The following is a 19,268-nucleotide window of genomic DNA, read 5'->3' on the forward strand; positions in this document are numbered from 1 at the left end:
TCACCACCACCTTGTCAACAGTAATAAGCAATAAATCCTGGCCTTTTCCATGCATGAATCAAAATTTAAAAATTGCCTTTTGCCAACGCGAAGCTGCTTGGGGTTAAAATAGACTCCAATAACCAATGTTTAAGAGTTCACACATCACCTATTTGCATTTCTAATAAGCACAGTTTGTTTGCATTCATGTTGTTGGCTGGGATTTCCTGCATTGTTGTAGCACCGGCTGAGATGTTGTTGGCTGGGATTTCCTTCAGGACCAACTCCTACAAATGTTCAAGGCTCTGCTAACAGTGGTGGACAGGCTCTCAGCATGCGCCCTGCCATTGATTGGGTTTTAGCATTGGGGAGATGGAAAAACTAGAACCACTACAGGAAATAAAATCCCAGAGCAACTTTCAGCAGCTCCAAGACTTGGTGGTGGCAGCAGAAAGTAAATTTGTGCGCTTGAAAACTAAAAGACCACCTTGCAAGTGGCATGTTTGCTCAGATCAGAATCCTATAGATCCCCCTCCAGGAGTTTGAGTGCATGGGAGGAAAACATCAAAATTACTGGCATAATGGGGGGTAGCATGGGCTGCAACTGCTTCCTTTATTAACCACAGAATAGCTGCTCATTGCCACAAAACAGTTAGTGCAGGAATGACAAGATAAATCGGCTTGAAACTGCACTGTACGGACACGTGTGTCAGCTCTTCATAACTTTACCCTCACTGTGTTCAAGGCTTTATTGCAGGACCATTTTATTGCGCACATGTCTGCAGCCAATCTTTACACGCCCACCTGTCATCTCCAAATAAACCTTTCCCCACAATTCTTCATGCATGCTCCACCTTGATAACTTCACTCAGGAGGCCATAGTTTGGTTTGAGCATTCATAATAATCACTTCACACACAGCCTGTTAGCACCTGGATTCCACTGCATGCCCTGCCAATCAAATGCATTTCTTGCTGTTTGTATTCTTCATTAAAAGAGAAATTCCATTAATAAAGTAAGGGACAAATATGCCAGCCTCAGTCTTCCGATGGCCCCTGTGTGAAGGAAGCTCTCCAAATCCTGGGAAATCCCACTGTAGAGCACGTCAATTACAGAGAGATGGAGGCAAGAGCCAGCTGTGAATTTGCCCTGATAATCCTATAGCTATTCCATCTAATGCTGCAGAGCAACACTTACCCTTTGTGGAAGAAAACTTATGTTACTCCTTTTTTTCTAAAAGTAGCATGAGAAGTCTGCCCCTTTACTATCCAGTTTGACTTCTCTTCCTCATCTCAGCTTCTAGGTAAAGCACAACAAGCAAAAGCCAAGAGGAAGGAAAGATGTCTGCCAAGTCCTTCTACTTCGGTTATTGTTAACACACCGTCACTCTACCTGCCTAGAAACACTGCAGGCGCATGCAACTGGGGGCAATGAATAGACATGGAGAGATCACACAGGGTAAAGCAATGAACATGTGAAAAGTGAAGGGTGGAAGATGAGGAGACTCCCAGAATGTGCAGCACTTATCAGGGCAACTGGAAGAGTTTGTGGTTAACTATGTGCCACATCATCAGGATGGCTTCAAGGCTACTGCAGTCAAACCAGAAGCATGTGGCGTTTCTGAACAGAATAGTAGCAAACATGCTCACCACAGAGATTCAAGGAACAGGCCAGCTCCCTCCTTGACAGCTGCTTAGGTTACTACTAGGCATTTTTCTTGAGTTTTTCCACACCTGCTTCTATCTGTGCCTTTCTCCAGTTTGCCTCCTATCTTCTCATGTACTCTCAAAGCACCTTCACCATGACATTCACCTCTTCCTCCCTTGACTCTCATTCCCAATAAACTGTTACCCACCCAACTTCCTTCCTGGCAGGCCTGGATAGCCGAAATTGTAAATGATTCCCTCTCCTTTGGTACTATCTACTTTCCTTTCCAAATCACTATCAGCCCCTCTTCAAAAAAATGACTAACCTCTCTGCCTTGCAAACAACTGCCCCATCTCCAGCCTCTCTTTCCTCTCTAAAGTACTTGACTGTGTTGTCACCTCCCAAATCCGTACATACCTTTCCTGAAACTTGGTTTTGAATCTCTCCAATCAAGTTTCTTTCCCTACCACAGCACTGAAATGGCCCTTATCAGTCACAAATGACATTCTTTGTGACTGTGGTGCATTATCCTCCACCACCTTCGGCCATCTCCTTGCAACTTTGACACAGTTGACCACATCAGCATCTCCTTTGTCAGATTTCCTTCTCCTGGTTCCATTCTTAACTATCCAATCATGGCCTGAGCATCTCCACTTAGGTTTCTGTATGAGCCTCATTCTTCTCCAGTCAAATCTTCAGGGGACCAAAGTCATCGTCTTCAACAAACTTTGAAGCCTTGCAGCTGAATGACTCTAATTCTGGCGTCCTGTGTGTCATCGTTCAGTTTGCCCCACCACTAACAGCCTTGCTTCCTGCCATTTAAACTTTATGCTCCTGAATTTCCTACCTAAGCATTTCCATCTCTCAACCTCCTCTCCTCCTTTTGAATGCTCCTTAAAAGCTAACCTTCACCTTTGTAATATCTCTTTCTTTGGCTCAGCATAACTATATTTGTCTGAGTATGACCACATGGAGCAACTTGAGATGTTTTTGTTGCTGTTGAGGAAATAATTACGCACTACTGTGTAATTGCTTTTTCAAATATTTTGGTGCTAGGCTGCAGGCATAGAGTTTTTAGCGTCTGCTACATAAATTCTGTCTGTGTTCCTGCAGGTTAGTTTCCTTTCAGAGCCAGTGTCCAGTGGCATGATGAGAAGATTGCTGTTCTAACCCATGATAACAAGGTTTTATATTCTTTCACAGGATGTGCGCATTGCTGGCTAGACTGGCCTTTGTTGCCCATCTCTAATTGCCCTTGAGAAGGTATTGGTGAGCGGCTGGCTTGAACTGTTGCAGTCCATGTACTGTAGCCACACCTACTTGTTAGTGCTATCAGCAGGGGTTTAAGGTAGGGAAATAGTGTTCAGCTAGTTTATTAAAGTTCTTTGAGGAAGTAACAGGCAAGGTGGATAAAGGGAAACCTGTAGATGTGGTGTGCTTGGATTTCCAAAAGGCATTTGATAAGATACCACATCAAAGGTTGCTACACAAGATAAGAGAACATGGTTTAGGGGTGTAACATGTTAACAAACCAGAGGATTGGTTAGCTAACAGGGAGATGAGAGCAGGGATAAATGGGCCATTTTTAGATTGGCAAACTCTAACTAGTGAAGCCACAGGGATCAGTGCTGGGTCCTCAACTATTTATAATCGATATCAATGACTTGGTTGAAGGGACTGAATGTATGTTAGCTAAATTTTCCGATGACATGAAGATGGGTAGGAAAGTAAGTTGTCAAGAGGAGGTCAAGAGAGTCTACAAAAGGATGTAGATAGGTTAAGTGAGTAGGCAAAATTTTGGCAGATGGGGGACAGAATTTTGCTCTTGTTGGGCAGGCTCGGCGAGCGGGAGCGGTCAGAAAGCTGACCGCTGCCCACGACTGGGGCCTGATTTTGATTTCACGCTGGCGGGCAAGTTGAGGCCTGCCCAGCGTGAACGCCAGCTGCCAGCCGAATGTCCGAGAGCAGGAAGGTCCACAGCGACCTCACCTTGGTGCACAAGCTGCCTGTCATCACTGTGGGCTCCTCGCAGGGCGCTCTGGGTGAAAGGAGTGGCTCCTCCACCCCTCTGTCAGTGACCGTGGCATCTGATGAGACTGAGGTGACTGGGAAGATGCCAGCGGTGGCACTGGCCGCTCCCTCCCAAGTGGGGCCAGCACAGGCTCCAGTAGCCAGAAGACAACTGCCAGGATCATCAAGGTCAAGAAGACAGCAGAGTTAGCAGGCTGTCTCCAATGCTGGTGCCAACAAGGGGGGAGCACCTAGACGCAGCATCCATAAACATAAGTTTAAAGAACCTTAAGCATAAGAGGGACTGGTCACGGGTGATCTTTTATTCTCCCATTTTGTTTTAGTTTTTTTTAATGGTGTGACCAACAATGTCAGATATTGTTCTGTTCAATAATATGAGTTCCAACATTAAATTACATTTGCTTTTGTGTTATTGGCCTGAGTATGCTTCATTTGCTTTGTAGGTACAGGGTAGGCCAGTATGTAATGCTGGATGTGGGTGGCTTGAAACCTTATTGCACAGGCACTGAAAGTATCTTGGGGGCAAAGGAAAGGGTATTTTCTGTGACCCAGGATGGTGGCAGCAGTCCTTGCATGAGGTAGTAGCTCTTATTTGGCAACTTAGCTGAAGGAGCGTTGGAACCAGGCATGCTTGGTGCTCGTGCCTTCCTGGAGATTACTGAGGTCTGGCCCTCAGCGTCTTCCTTACCATGCTCCTCATCTGACTCACTACTGGACACATCATATGTGGCCTGTGCAGCTGAGTCAAGGTCTTCTTCCTCCAGTGGGCCCCTCCTTGTTAGTGCCAGATTGTGGAGAGCACAGCACAAAACCACTATCAGTGACACACGCTCTGGGGAGGGTATTGCAGCGCGCCCTCTGAATGGTCCAGGCATCAGAAGTACATCTTCAGAAGACTATGGTTTTCTCTACCACTGCCCTTGTGAAGGCATGGCTCCTGTTGTACCACTGCTCCACCTCTGTTCGTGGATGGCGAAGAGGCGTCATGAGTCACTTTTTCAATAGATAGCCCTTGTCACCCAGCAGCCATCCATCCAGCCGGGCTGGAGCACTGAAGAGCCCCGGCACCTGGGAGTGTCTGAGGATGTAGGTGTCGTGGGAGCTGCCTGGGTACCTTGCACAGACTTGTAGAATCAGCATCCTGTGATCACACACTAACTGCACGTTCATGGAGTGGAAGCCCTTCCTGTTGATGAAGGCACCGGGCTCACTTGCTGGCGCCTTGATGGCCACATGTGTACAGTCTATAGCACACTGGACACGGGGGAAGCCAGCAATGGCTGCAAAGCCTCTGGCTCACTCAGCCTGGCTGGCCTCAGCCAAATGGAAATGAATGAAAGTCAGTAACTGCCTGAACAGAGCTTCTGCCTCCAGTTTTACGCACAGCTGTGGACAGCTGATTGGGACATTCCACATAGATCCCCCACTGAGCCCTGGAAAGAGCCGGAGGCATAGAAGTTGAGGGCCACTGTGACCTTCAGAGCCACTGGCATGGGGTGTCCACCCACAAAGTCGGAGCTAATCTCAGGCCCGATCATCTGAGATGATTGACCTCCAACAATGATAACCATCTTCCTTTGTGCTAGCTATGCCTTCAACCAGTGAAGATTTTTCTCCCTGGTTCCCACTGTCTTCACTTTTGCTAGGGCTCCTTGATATCCAGGGCAGTCCCTCTCAGCCCATCTCTTGAGTTTAGATCTTTCACATAGGAACTTAGGAGCAGGAGTGGACCATTCAGTCCTTCGAGCCTGCTCCACCATTCAATAAGGTCATTGCTGATCTAGTTGTGGTCTCAACTTCACTTTCCCATCTGCAGCGCTCCCCCCGCCCCCAATAACTCTTGACTCCTTTGTCTGTCAAAAATCTAACCAACTCTTCTTGAATAAATTCAGTGATCCAGCCTCTATTGCTTTCTGGGCAAGATAATTCCACATACTAACCCTCAGAGAGAAAGAAATTGCTTTTCATCTCCAACTTAAAAGGGGAGTTTTTTGGACCAAGGCTCTAATGAGGTCAGAAGCTGAGTGACCCTGGCAGAACCCAAGCTGAACATTATTGAGCTGGTTATTGATGTGTAAGTGCCACTTGATAGCACTGTTGATGACACTGTCCATCAATTTGCCGATGATCAAGAGTAGACTGATGAGGTGGTAATTGGTCAGGTTAGATTTGACCTGCTTTTTGTGGACAGGACATAAGTGGGCAATTATTTCTATTGTCAGGTAGGTGCTAGTCTTGTAGCTGTATTAGAACAGCTTGGCTAGGGACTAATTCTGGAGCATGTCTTCAGTACCACTGTCAAAAAGTTGTCAGTGCCCACAGCCTTTTCAATATCCAGTGCCTTCAGCCATTTCTTGAAATCACGTGGAGTGAATCGAATTGGCTGAAGACTGGCATCTGTGATTCTGGGAACCTCAGGAGGAGGCTGAGATAGATAATCCACTCAGCACTTCTGGCTGAAGGTGGTTGCAAATGCTTCAGTCTCGTCTTTTGCAGGGATGTATTAGGCGTCCCCATCATTGAGGATGGGGGTATTTGTGGAGCCTCCTCTTCTGGTTAGTTGTTTAATTGGCCTCTAGCATTAATGACTGGATGTGGGCAAATATAAGCTTCACACAGCCCCTTCAGATGTCAATACATGATAGCAAGGTAACAGAGCCAGAATGTTCAGACATCAGCATAGATACACTAGAACTGCAGCCTGTAATATGTCCATCTGAGAATACTGGTACAATAAACCGAAAGACAATATAGTTCCTAAAATTTCATACACAGAATTAAAGGCTAAACATTTCACATGTTCCTGAGCTTCAAGTAGATCTAGAAAAGGCACCAGAATGTGCATAGGATCTGGAATATCACAGGTGGGTAAATGGAGTTGAGATGCAAAATAGTCATGAAATAATTGAATGGCAAAACAGACTCAAGGGGCTGAATGATGCATCTTGCCAAAGGGAATCACTATGGTGACTATCCGCAATCATTTCTAATTATACTGCAATTTTGGTGAAGTTCATATTGTCGTTCGCAATGTTTTGTTACAGTTTGGACATGTTTAGCATAAAATATAATGAGTGGCAGCAGCATGTTTTGTTTGGGCTATCAATTCTTGGAAATGGGCAAGGGAATAATATTGATTGAGTGCTCATGCATTGATGTGATTCTCAAAAGACTGTGGCCGGAATTGAAAATCCTGTTAAAATTACTCAATCATTTCTGGTATGGGAAAGTTGATGAACAGCTTGCTCAACCAAACAAGATGTCAGAGGCCTGCTGATGCATATATGCAATCCATTGAGAACCATTGGAAATATCCCCAGAATAGCCTGATTGAGCCTATGGCATCAAAATACAGTGTGGTGACAATATCTGTTGAAAATTGACTTTATTTTAATTGATCAAAGGAGGGAGGGAATTGGGATTAGAAATTTAAGGAAGAATATTAACATTTTAATTTTATTTTGTTTGAAAGTTAATGATGGGGCAAGTTATCCATTTTCAATTCTATTTATTTGGGCCCAATTAATCAAACTTGTTCATTAATTTTATTATATTCATCATTCCTTTAATGCATTGTGTTGTATGAATAATAAATATGACTCATTTGAAGTTGCATGTGAAGGTTTTTAAAACCTATATTTGCTATATCATTTTTTTTGTTTATTTGTCAACGATCTATCAAATCCTGCGTTAAGAATAATTCTTTTCTTCAAAGCTGGGATAGTGCCTTTGAGAAAAATATATATCCATGGTTGTGATTGATATATGAAAAGCCAAAGCTAAGAATTGGAATTTGTGAGGATTTGTTCACTGGTGAATTTACAATATGGATTCCTGGCTTTAGATACTGAAAGGTGGAGAAACCTGAAATAGTTATTTCTGTCAGAATGGTTGTATCAATTATTTTGTGACTTACATCCTCAAATATAATTTGTATTATGATTTGCTGTTAAATTGATATTGTTGATTTTTTATGCATCGTTCATTGTACTTGTAAAATGGCAAATTGTTTAGAATTGACCCGAGTTTAATAATTGCTGGTTACTTGGAACGAAAACAAATTGTTCCTGGAAAATACAAAACAAATGCTAAAGCTTTCAACTCTGTTCTTTCCCCCCATTTTAGACACAAAACATTATGTACGACATGATCTCAGATCTGAATGAAAGGAGCGAAGATTTTGAGAAAAGGATTGTAACATTGGAAAATAAATTAGAGACATTAATAGGAAGCATCCAAGCTCTACCGGGACTGATAAGTCAGACAATCAGCCATCAGCAGAGGGAATTTCTCGAAGCTCAGATACAGCAGCATGACAAACAAATTACCTACAGTGCTGAGAGGTCACGATCAGCAACCAGAAGGAGAAGGTCCTCCTCGACAGCTCCACCAACTTCATCGGAAAGTAGCTAGAAGTGAACAGTTTAAACACAAGAAAGAACTTTTTTTTTGCCATCATATGGTTGATATTTTAGCTTTTATTGTAAAGCCCTAACAATACTAAACAGTGTTATCCGGGTTCTGATGTCAGAATCCAGGGAACCTGAAAAAATATTTTAGGCCAAAAGGAGTGAGTACTCTCTTTCAGATGCACAGTGAATGCACCTAACCTGCTATTTAGATTGTTTCTTCTGTACAATTTACTTGACTTTTTACTCACGCACTTCAACTGACTTTACTATTATATACTATAATAAAAAGAACATTTCTGGATATTTCTGGTTGGTCAGTTTAAGCCCTTCTCTTCATGGGCACAGCTGCAACAGAACTCAGGTGCTCAATCAATAATGAACAAGGATATGTAATTTGTTGCAAATATGAATATTACATAAGTAATGCCTTTTAAAATGCAAATGAGAAAAACATCATTTATTAAAATGTTAAACAAAAGCAATGTTCGCATTAACCCCAAATTTAAAAGAAATGAAACCTTTTATATATTGAAAAAACTGTTAAGAGCAGACTGCTAGTTATCATGCATACTTTATCTGCTAGCTTGTGATATTCAGTGAACTATTAGCCTAAATCCACAAGTAATGTTTGTAAGGTAAAAACAAATTAAAGAGGGAAGTGATCAAAGGAAGCAGAGAAACATCCGCTGAATTGCTGTATCAGCACAACGCATGGCCCAGTCACACTGTGATCCAAAAGTAGACTCAATAACCTTCAGAATCATAATATTCTCAGGATATTAAGTATTTCCACAGTAGACTACTTTTTTGCTGGAATTAGATTCCAATGGCAGAAGTAGTTATCTGTAGAGCTGGAGCACCACCAACATTGCTCTATCCAAAGACTGGAATGTTCAGTATAAGACCCAGCATCTGAAACTGAACAAGACAATCTGTAATTGATAGCCCCAGTATATATTTCATTTGGTTTTCTGATGGCAAAGAATGGGTTGAATTTTAATTTGTAGTCAAGTTAGGAATTGTTTGTAAATTATTTGTTCAAATGGTAATGCAATATGGATCATAATATTCACTGAAAATAACAATAATAGTAGTATTCATGGTAATCCAACTGCTAACTTTAGTAGAGAAATATTATCTAATAGTATCCATTATGCTCCTCAAAACTAAGATTAGATGACAAAGTTAGGTTGCACTGGAATCCTTGGCTTTAAACAGCAGTTATTGAGAAATCACATTCTCCCATTCCCATATATATTTGGTATCTCACAGAAAAGAGAAGTCAAATATATCTGTCTTAGTGTGTATTTTTTCAGTTTATACAAATGGACATCCTAGAAAGGCCTCCATTTCCTCCTGCTTTAAACCTCTGCCCATGTCTCATCCAGAATTACTACTAACTACACAAATCTAGGTGGTTAGTACTGCCCCCAACTTTACATTTTAAAGATATTCCCTTTTTATAATAATTCCAAGTAATGACTTTGCAAACCAAGCAACTGCAGAACACAGCAGCCAGACACTGAAATAGAGCTGCCAGAGCTTAAATAATTTTCGCCATTTTGAAAACAAGATACAGAACACTGATTGCATCGCCTCATGGGGAGAGATCTGAATTATTGCTATCTGTGTACCTTAGCTGATCAAGTGCAGCACTGGTGTCAGTCATAGGGAAATCTGCCTTTCCTCTCTCACTGAAGAATGCTTTATGAAAGATGTAGCTTAATGTAAAAACAGACAATAAAATTATAGTAAAGCAATGAACCATTAACATGGCCTTCAAATTCCAAAAACCAATTGCTTTCTCCTTTTATGCTGCTGCTCTTGTCTCATTAGACTGTTCCACTTATGGTACGGTGGGCTGGTTCTCAGTCATGTTTCTTGCATTATCTGTTCATTCAGTGAAAGAGTTCAATATAAGCAACATATTTTAGGCACCAGCATTTGAAGAATATCAATATATGATAGAATGACCATGTTACCCATGTGTGGAATGCTTAATGCACCCAATTAGCATTTTATTCTCTTCTGTCCATCTAATTACTGTCCTAAGTTCTTTCCCATTGCCACAATTAATCTGCCTCCAGATCCCCAAATTCTACAGGATATGAGCTGAAGTTCCTCTACTGACCAACTGTTATGATGTCTTAAAATATTGTATCACAGTACTACGTTTGTTCTCATAGCAAGTGAGAACACTCATATTGCCAAGTGGACCTATCAATCTTTCTTGTGCTGTAGAATTAGTCTATTATCTGCAATAATAACAGAACCATTTCAGAGTGTAAGCTACATGGGGATAGTTTGGCATTCTAATTGTGCATCTTGAATCCTCTCTTATCAAAGCAGGAAGGAAATTTGTCATTACATTGAAGCACACTGAGCAAAAATCAGAAAATTTGGCCAGAAGAAAGACAGGATTAGGATATGAGGGTGCATTGGAGGCATGAAAAGGCATTAGGTGCATGAGTGGAAGCAGAGCTATTTATCATGAAAGGTTACAAGAGGACAGAAGCTGAAAGAAACATGGACAGTATTGAGTCAGAAACACGGTGAGAGAATCAGATTCATGGAGTACCAAAGAGGCAAAATAACAATTCATCCAATTAGTTAAACACCACAATTTGAATGTTGCTTCCAGTCATGTGCCATATGGTAATATAAAGATCACAGTGTAATGGGAAATATTCTCAAAGAGCCATTGGGCCTCACCAATCACGCCTCCATGTATGTCTTTACATCTTTTAAATATAAGGAAGGCATGAAGGGCATCAGGGGAAGAAGAATACACGAGGATTGCATGCTTTAAAGATTTGATGAAAATGTGCATGCAGAATATTGGTATACTTCACTTTATAGAAGGGTTAAAACAGGGCTGTACCCAGTACTGTGAAATCCTAATACATTTTGCAGCAGCAAGTTAGACCAGTAGCCAAGATGACAGTTGTGCACATTTGTCTGTATGAGTTGTGTGAAATACTGACTATTATGCCATGAGGGCTAACAATTTATGGCATTTACAGCACATTCTTGCCAGATGGGAACATAGCAGAATGGCTGTAAGTTAGAAACAAAAACAAAAATAGCTGGAAAAACTCAGCAGGTCTGACAGCATTTGCGGAGAGGAACACAGTTAATGTTTCGAGTCCATATGACTCTTCATCAACTGTGTTCCTCTTGCAGATGCTGTCAGACCTGCTGAGTTTTTCCAGCTGTTTTTGTTTTTGTTTCAGATTTCCAGTATCCGCAGTATTTTGCGTTTATCATACGGCTGTAAATTAGAATGGGTTCCAGAGTTACTGGCTTGCAATCTTTCCCAGAATTTAACACGGGACTTTGTTATGGGCAGGGGTCTTCCCGCGCAGAACAAGGTAAGCAGCATGATGGGGGGGGTGGGGGGACAATGTTGATCACATAGGAGACTCACAGTTACTTTGTCTCTGGCCTATTAGAATATCAGTGGGCCCACATGCCAAGTGAAAGCACCTGAAATGTGTAGAGACCCTAAACCCTCCCCTCCTCCCCCCCCACCCATGGCACGGGGATCCAAAGCCAAATCTTTCAGCCACTATTGGTGCAGGCACCTGCCTATGTTAGGCTAATGAGGTGACATCCCTCTGTGCCAGATGCTTTCATGGGAAGGGTGAGGGATGGAGGGGGCTGCAAATCCGACATATATTAAAGAATGGAAAGCCCACAGATTTGCAGCCCCTATTCATTGACGTAATTTGAATTACGCAGTAAAATACTAGCCCAATGTTCATTTTTAATGGACATATTTAAAAATTGCATTTGTTGCATTTTGACTTACGCCTGCACAGATTTGGAGAGTGCATACACAAAAACATCAGTGTTAGCATTCACGAGAGTGAGGGCCTATTTCTCTCATTTTTTGCTCAAGTGAAATTCTGCTCTGACCTAATTAAAAAGCCAGCTTTCTTACCCTGTTGGACTTTGGATATAACTTACTTTCATTCATAGATCAAAAAAAAGACTGATGTGCACTGCTAGGATATGATAGCGATTTAGAGGCTGGTGCTGATAGCTGACCTGAATCCGACTAAACTTTCCTCTTCCTCAGGGTCCAGCATAAGCTTCCAAGCATCTGCACTAACAGTGGACAAGAACAAGGATTGGATGAAAATCTAATTTTTCAAATCTGTATGAAAAGTGTCTTTAAAACACAGGGAGAATTGGTGAATGTGTTTCAATCTCAAGATGCAGCTGTTTCTGACCACTGCGCAAACCTAGCCAGTCAAATTGAAATATAAGTCATTGAGCAGTGAACATCAGCTGAGACACAATGCGAAGTGCGTGTTATTACTTTCTACTATTTGCTCAACTCCATGACAATGTTAAATCAACATAGACAGAATCTAGTTTACAAATCCTATGTAAGGTGGCCATTGATTTATTTAATGTACATTTCTTCTGCTTGTCAACTGTTCTACATAATTGTGAGATCTGGCTCCACTGGCAATGACTGTTGTAACTCAATTCTAGTAAGCTGAATAAAATTCTCAGTACATGGATATTGTATTTAGCATTCACACAAGCACCTTTAAACACATTTCAAATTTATTACTGTAATTAGATTACATCTGCAATATATAAGCAAACTGACTAGTTTACATATTAAAGCAGAAGGTTAGTGGCAAGTTAAGGTGTAACGTATTGCCATGCTTTTACTAGCAATTTATAGCATAGATGCAGAGTTAGATCACAAGATTGATGAGGTGTCATCTAAAATTATACTCTGAAATGTTTCCTACCAAACTGATTGGCTGTATGACTGCAGCCTGTAAATAGATGTCACTAAAAGAAGCACAAATAAATACATATTAGATTCTAACATTAATGCCCAAAGAAATTGCAGTTAGTTATAATGTATTCTTCTCAAGAGTATATTTGCTATTTGAACCCTGCTCATTTATAACAGACTTAATTTTTTTTAATGTTTGGCACCAGCAAGCTATTTGTTATTAACAAAGATCAATGAACTAAGTGAAAGTCTTGGCTAAGATTCATGAATGGTGTTGCAGAAGAATAACACTGTTACTCATAGTGATTAACTTGGTCCACTGCCTGGCTGGAGTAAAGCATGTGATAAAAATGACATTGTAGTAGCTTGGTAGAAGCTGTTTCAATTCAGGCATTGTAATGTAGTGGTTAGTCTCTAGGTACATAACTCACAAGAAGGCAGCTCATCACCACCTTCTCAAGGGAAATTAGGGATGGGCAATAAATGCTGGCCACATCCCATTAATGAATTAAAAATGCAAAATGAGAATTAAGATTCTGGTGGGGCTACGAAGGAATGAGAGAGCTAAAGCTACAGGAGATGATACTGAAAAGGTAGGGATATTGAACGGAAACTTTTGGCTGGATTTTCGTGGAATTGGGAAGACTCTGCAGACATTTAAAAGCCTCAGGCAGGATATGGATGTGGAAACCCCAGCCCTGTTTTTGATAGATCCAAGACTGTGCTGTCGGGGGAAAGGGGCAGACATTATTCACAAAGGCAGCTAACCCAAACTCAGCAGGGCCATTTGAAATTAGTGCCCAGTTCAAACAGTCCCCATTTTGGCTGTTACATGGGCCATAACCCGAGTCACAAATTGATGGAGTAGATGTAAGTGCTCTCGATGAACTGATAAAGTCTGTTTAAGTGTCATGGTTTGAAGTGATTTAAATATTTTGCTCTTTAAACTTGGGAAGAAAAGCTTCAGCTGCGAGTGGGATTTTTAAAAAATCTGCCAGATTACTTTGATTTACAGGCCATCTGGTATAGGATAGAAAAGCACATTATCATCTGTTCATGCGGTTTCAATAGAGTGCTTTGTTGAAATTCCCCAAGGGCTATTATTATGTCATTATGAATGCTTGGCTGAGTTTCAAAAGCTAAAATTATCTCAGCAGGGGATCTGAGGTCACAGTTTAATGGGCAGCTTAAAGAGGATTAGCTGTCTTTAATGTAGATCTGAATAGAAGTTTGTTAGTTTTTATAGAGAATGAACACTTGAAGAGTTTTAACAGCTTTGAATAGATTTCATGAATGGGAGTTGTTTCACTATGAGTATGTGAGAGGGACATTGTTAGGGACATTCTTTTCAGCTCCACGTGGCTCCCAAGTATCCCATGGTGGATGCTGAGTGAGTGGCTATGGAGTGGCATGGCAGAATGAGGGACCATGGGGGATATGAGGGGAAATGCCTTGGCATGGAGGGGCCAGAGTATAAGAAGATATAAACAGACCAGCAGATTGGGCAGGTAAATGGCAAATAAAACTTAACATACTGAAGTGTCAGATGGTTCGTTTCAGTAGGAGGAATAAGGAAGCCATTTATTCCTTAAAAAGTAAGAAATTAAATGCAACAGAGGAAAAGAAAGAGACCTGGGAATACAGATACATAAAACACTGGGGCAGTGGGGGTGGTAGTGTGGTGGTGGAGTGGGGGTGGATTTTATTCTATAACATTACTTCAGCTAGTGCTGCACAGGCAGCCATTGACTCCTTAGGGGCAGAGAGCACCATGAGCTGGTTTCTGTGCAACCCACATGCATTTCCTCATTAATATCACTGAAACAAGCCAAGTAGGCCACACAAAAATAAGCCTGTGGCACTGTCTGCAGACACCAACCCCCACCCTGCCCTGCCCAGGGAATTTACATAGTCTGTGTAGTGTCACGATTCACTGGAGATAGTGCTCTGTATTATCAAGCCCCACTGTTCCCCAAGACATGACAAACGTCAAAAGTTTGACCAAACCATTGGATTGCCCCAATTCTACCTAACCGTTTAATTTAGGATAACAGAATATGAGCACCAGGTTTGTAAACTTAATAAGTAAATAACTATTTATTGAAAAAATTGCCTTTAACTAGTGACAAAAGGAAGAAAAATGAACTGTTAACTTCTAACACTATAACTTAAACTCTACCCCTCTCCTAAATCCCTATGCACACACATATATGAACACACACACCATACATAAAACACACAAAACATGGATTTTAAGGGTGGGATAAAATAGTTCAATAGCACCAATCCAGAGTGCAGGATTTGATGGGTTGATTTTGACTGATGTCTTCCAAATTCCTTTCAGTTCTTTGTTGATGACACGAGGTGGTCTTCCCAGCACTTTCAGTCTGCATTCACTGATTGATCATTTGCCTTTCAATGTCTTTAACAGTGGTTTTCCCTTTTGCCTCTAGACAGGGGTTTCCAGTGACACAACAGATTATAGAGGTACGAGGAGAAAAAAAAACAGCTAGCTATTATTGTGGAATTACTGGAATCTTCCACACACAGGGGAAAGAGGTTTTAGGTTTTGTTCCTATCAGGCTAGGAGCTATTCAGCTGAATTGCTTCTCACACAAAACCTGATCACCTGGTCAGGAGCCAGTTAAAATGCTGTTGTTAGGCAGCTCCCTTGGTCCAGGATTCCTCTCCGACACCATCCTGTCTTTCATGGCAAACTCTGTTCCAGGACTGCAACATTGTATATGTATCTCATCCTGTTCTAGTGGACATGTCTTTCAACTGCAGACATTGTAATTTTACCACAGTCCATCAGAAAATAAAAATATATGTTCCATACAGTTTGAAATGGCGCTATGTGAAGGAATTTTCCCCCCAAAATCACAACATAATTTATTAAAGCTAAAAAGGGTGAAAACTAAAAATTGGAGAATATGCACATTTCTGGCCTCCATGCTACAAGCAGGATATTGAAATACTAGAAAAAACACAGCAATTATTTATAAGGATATTACCAGATTTGTGAATATACAACAATCAGCAAATTTGATACACTTCACATAATATCAAGAAATGGCTGAAGCTCAGTGGTCACAGAAAAGGCTGGGGGTCCTGATAATATCCTAACTGTAGGACTGAGGTCTTGTGCTTAACCCAACTGTGCCCTTAGCCAAGCTATTTCAGTACAGATGCAACACTGACATCTATCCAAAGTTTATTTTTTTAAACTCATTCTCGGGATGTAGGCTTCGCTGGCTGGGCCAGCATTTATTGCCCATCCCTAGGTGCCCTTGAAAAGGTGATGTTGAGCTGCCTCCTTGAACCGCTGCAGTCTGTGTGGTGTAGGTACACCCACAGTGCTGTTAGGGAAGGAGTTTCAGGATTTTGGCCCAGTGACGGTGAAGGAACGGTGATATATTTCGATGTCAGGGTGGTGAGTGACTTGGAGGGGAACTTCCAGATAATGATGTTCCCACTATCTGCTGCCCTTGTCCTTCTAGGTGGTAGTGGTTGTGGATTTGGAAGGTGCTGTCCAAGGAGCCTTGGTGAATTCCTGTTTGGAACATTATTCAGATATCCCCTATCTACAAAAGGCGGGACTAATCTAATATGGTCAGTTACATCAGTGTGCTCTCGGCCATCAGCAACTTCATGGAAGATACATTAACAATGCTTTCAAGTGGCACTAACACAGCAATATCCTGCTCACCAATGCTCAGTTTGGGTTCTACCAGGATCACTTGACTCCAGACGTCAGTATAGACTTGGTTCAAACATGGACAAGAGCTAAATTCCAGAGATGAGGTACAAGTGACTATCCGTTATCAAGACAGCATTTGACCGAGTGTGGCATCAAGGAGTTCTATTTAAATTGAAGCCGATGTGAACTGGGGGAAACCTGTCCACTGTTTGGAATCATACCGAGGCCAAAGGAAGATGATTGTGGTTGTTGGAGGCCAATCATCTCAGTCCCAGGACATCGCTGCAGGAGTTCCTCAGGGCAGTGGCCTAGACCCAACCATCTTCAGCTGCTTCATTAATGCCCTTCCCTCCATTGCAAAATCAGAAAACTTTCAGATGATTGCATGATATTCAGTGCCATTCACAATTCCTCAGATATCGAAACAGCCCGTGTCCGTTTGCAGCAATTTCTGGCCAATATTTAGGCCAATAATAAAAGTAGAAAGTAATATTCGTGCCACAAAAGTGCCAGGCAATGACATCTCCAACAAGACAGGATCTAACTATTTCCTCTTTGCGTTCCAAAGCATTACCACTGCAGAATTCTGCACTATCAACATCCTGGGGTTACCATTGACCAGGAGCTGAACTGGACCAACCATATAAATGCTGTGGCGACAATAGCAGTTCAGAGGCTGGGAGCTCTCTGGTGAGTAATTCACCTCACGACTTCCCAAAGCTTCATCATCAAGGCATAATTTAGCAGTGTGATGTAATCCTCTCGGCTTGCCTGAATGAGTGCAGCTCCAACAGCACTCAAGAAACTCGACACCATCCAGAATAAAGCAGCCCGCTTGATCAGCACCCTATTAGTGCCTTAATCATTCACCCCCTCCACCACCGGTACACCATGGCAGCAGTGTGTACCATCTATAAGATGCATTGCAGCAAGTCACCAAGCATCCTTCGACAGCAACTTCCAAGCCTGCGACCTCTAGCATCTAGAAGAAAAAGGCCAGGAGACATCTGAGAACACTGTAAGCTCCTCTCCGAGCCACACAGCATCCTGGCTTGGAATTAGAAAGCTGTTCTTTCATGACTGCTGGGTCAAAATCTTGGAACTCCCTTCCGAACAGCACTGTGGGTGCACCTCCACCACAGGCACTGCAGCAGTTTAAGAAGGCTTATTAAGGCTAATTAGGTCTGGGCAACAAATGTTGGTTTTGCCAGTGATGCTCACATCCCATGAATGAATCAAAAATAAATTTTAAAAAATGTCAGGAGAAAAGCAGAGGAATTCAGCTCTTTTCTCTGGAAAAGGCAAAACTAAGAGGAAACTGGATGCAGCTCTTTAAATTTGTGAAGGTGCTTGATAGGATAAAGGTTTAGAAACCGTTTTTGCTTGTGTGCGGTCCAAGATGGTATACATAGAAGATAGTCATTAACACATCAGATAAAGAATTTAGGATGGTTTCGTTACATGAAGAGTGATGAGAAAGTGGCACATGGAGTGTTTGAAGCAGATAGTATTAACGTTTTTAAGGAAAGATTTGATGCCAAACATCAGAGAGAAGGGAATATAAAAATACATGGGCAGAGTGGAAAGAGGTAATTAGAGTAGAAGTCGGCCTATGTGTAGCATAATTGCTGGCAAAAATCAATTGGGCTGAATGGCCTGTTTCTTTGCTGTGGTGAAGGAGAAAGAAAGTAAAGACTTGCAGTTACATAGCACTTTTCACAAGCACTGGATGCCACAAAGCACCTAACAGCCAATGAAATATTTTTTGAGGTGTATTCACTGTTGTAATGTAGGAAATGTGATAGCAATTTGTGCATAGCAAGCTCTCACATGTGATAATGACCAGATATTCTGTTTTTGTGATGTCGATTGAGGGATAAATGTTGGCCAGGACACTGGGGATAATTCAGCTACTCTTTTTCAAAATATTGTCATGGGGTCTTTTTACAGCCATCCAAGCTGGTAGATGGGGCCTTGGTTTAATTTCCCACCCAGAAGACAGCTCCTCCAACACTATGGCACTCTCTCAGTACTGCACTGGAATATCAACTTTGATTTTTGCATTCAAACTCTGGAATGAGATTTGAACCAAGAACCTTGTGACTCAGAGACAAGAGTACTACCATCTGAGTAACAGCAGATACTCTAAGTAAAGCTTCAGGATTTTGATTTAGTCATGGGCAAAATAGCTTGCTACAATGAATCAAATCATTTATTTAGTACATTCATTTATTACAAGGCCACAAGCCTAAATAATTTGTGGTTCACTGCTTCATGCATTATCCTTGAAAACTGACTTTAGTGCCTTTGTGCCTTCACTAAAGAGTGTAATAATTCTCTCCAGCACCAACACACTCCATCTCCCATTAATTGCTGTGCATTATATTTTCATGGTCCCTCCTTTGTAGAGGTCATAAAACATCAGTGTGGCACAACTTGCGGTGCTGCCAATTTTGTTCATTTTTAAAGAGTGCACCAGCTTCAGGATTGTTATCAGTTTAAAACGCACAGTAAAATATAACCTTTGGTTGGTTTATTATGGTGGTTATTTTCATTATTAAAGTAGTTTGGATATTAGCATTACACAATGTAAATCGTAAACCAATCCTTCATTATAATTCTGTTTGATGCACCAGAATTCATGATTCATACAACACACGTTAGTTTATGTTTCCTTTTTAATAGTTTGGGTGAAATGAAGCAAATTCAGGTTTTGTACTTTGTACAACTGCATTAAT

At 41.5% G+C, this 19,268-nt stretch overlaps 1 protein-coding gene across 1 annotated transcript in view; it reads left to right on the forward strand.

Annotated features, from left to right (window-relative positions):
• LOC121277197 (small conductance calcium-activated potassium channel protein 2-like) overlaps nucleotides 1-8,361 on the forward strand; it is a 157,163-nt gene extending 148,802 nt beyond the window's left edge. The window contains exon 8 of the mRNA XM_041186346.1: nucleotides 7,782-8,361. Within this exon, the coding sequence (XP_041042280.1) occupies nucleotides 7,782-8,069 (288 nt within the window). The 3' untranslated portion in view covers nucleotides 8,070-8,361. The remainder of the gene's footprint in view (nucleotides 1-7,781) is intronic.
• The last annotated feature ends 10,907 nt before the right edge of the window (nucleotides 8,362-19,268 follow it).

The sequence above is a fragment of the Carcharodon carcharias genome, chromosome 4 (genome assembly GCF_017639515.1).
Source record: "Carcharodon carcharias isolate sCarCar2 chromosome 4, sCarCar2.pri, whole genome shotgun sequence".
Taxonomy (NCBI): Eukaryota; Metazoa; Chordata; class Chondrichthyes; order Lamniformes; family Lamnidae; genus Carcharodon; species Carcharodon carcharias.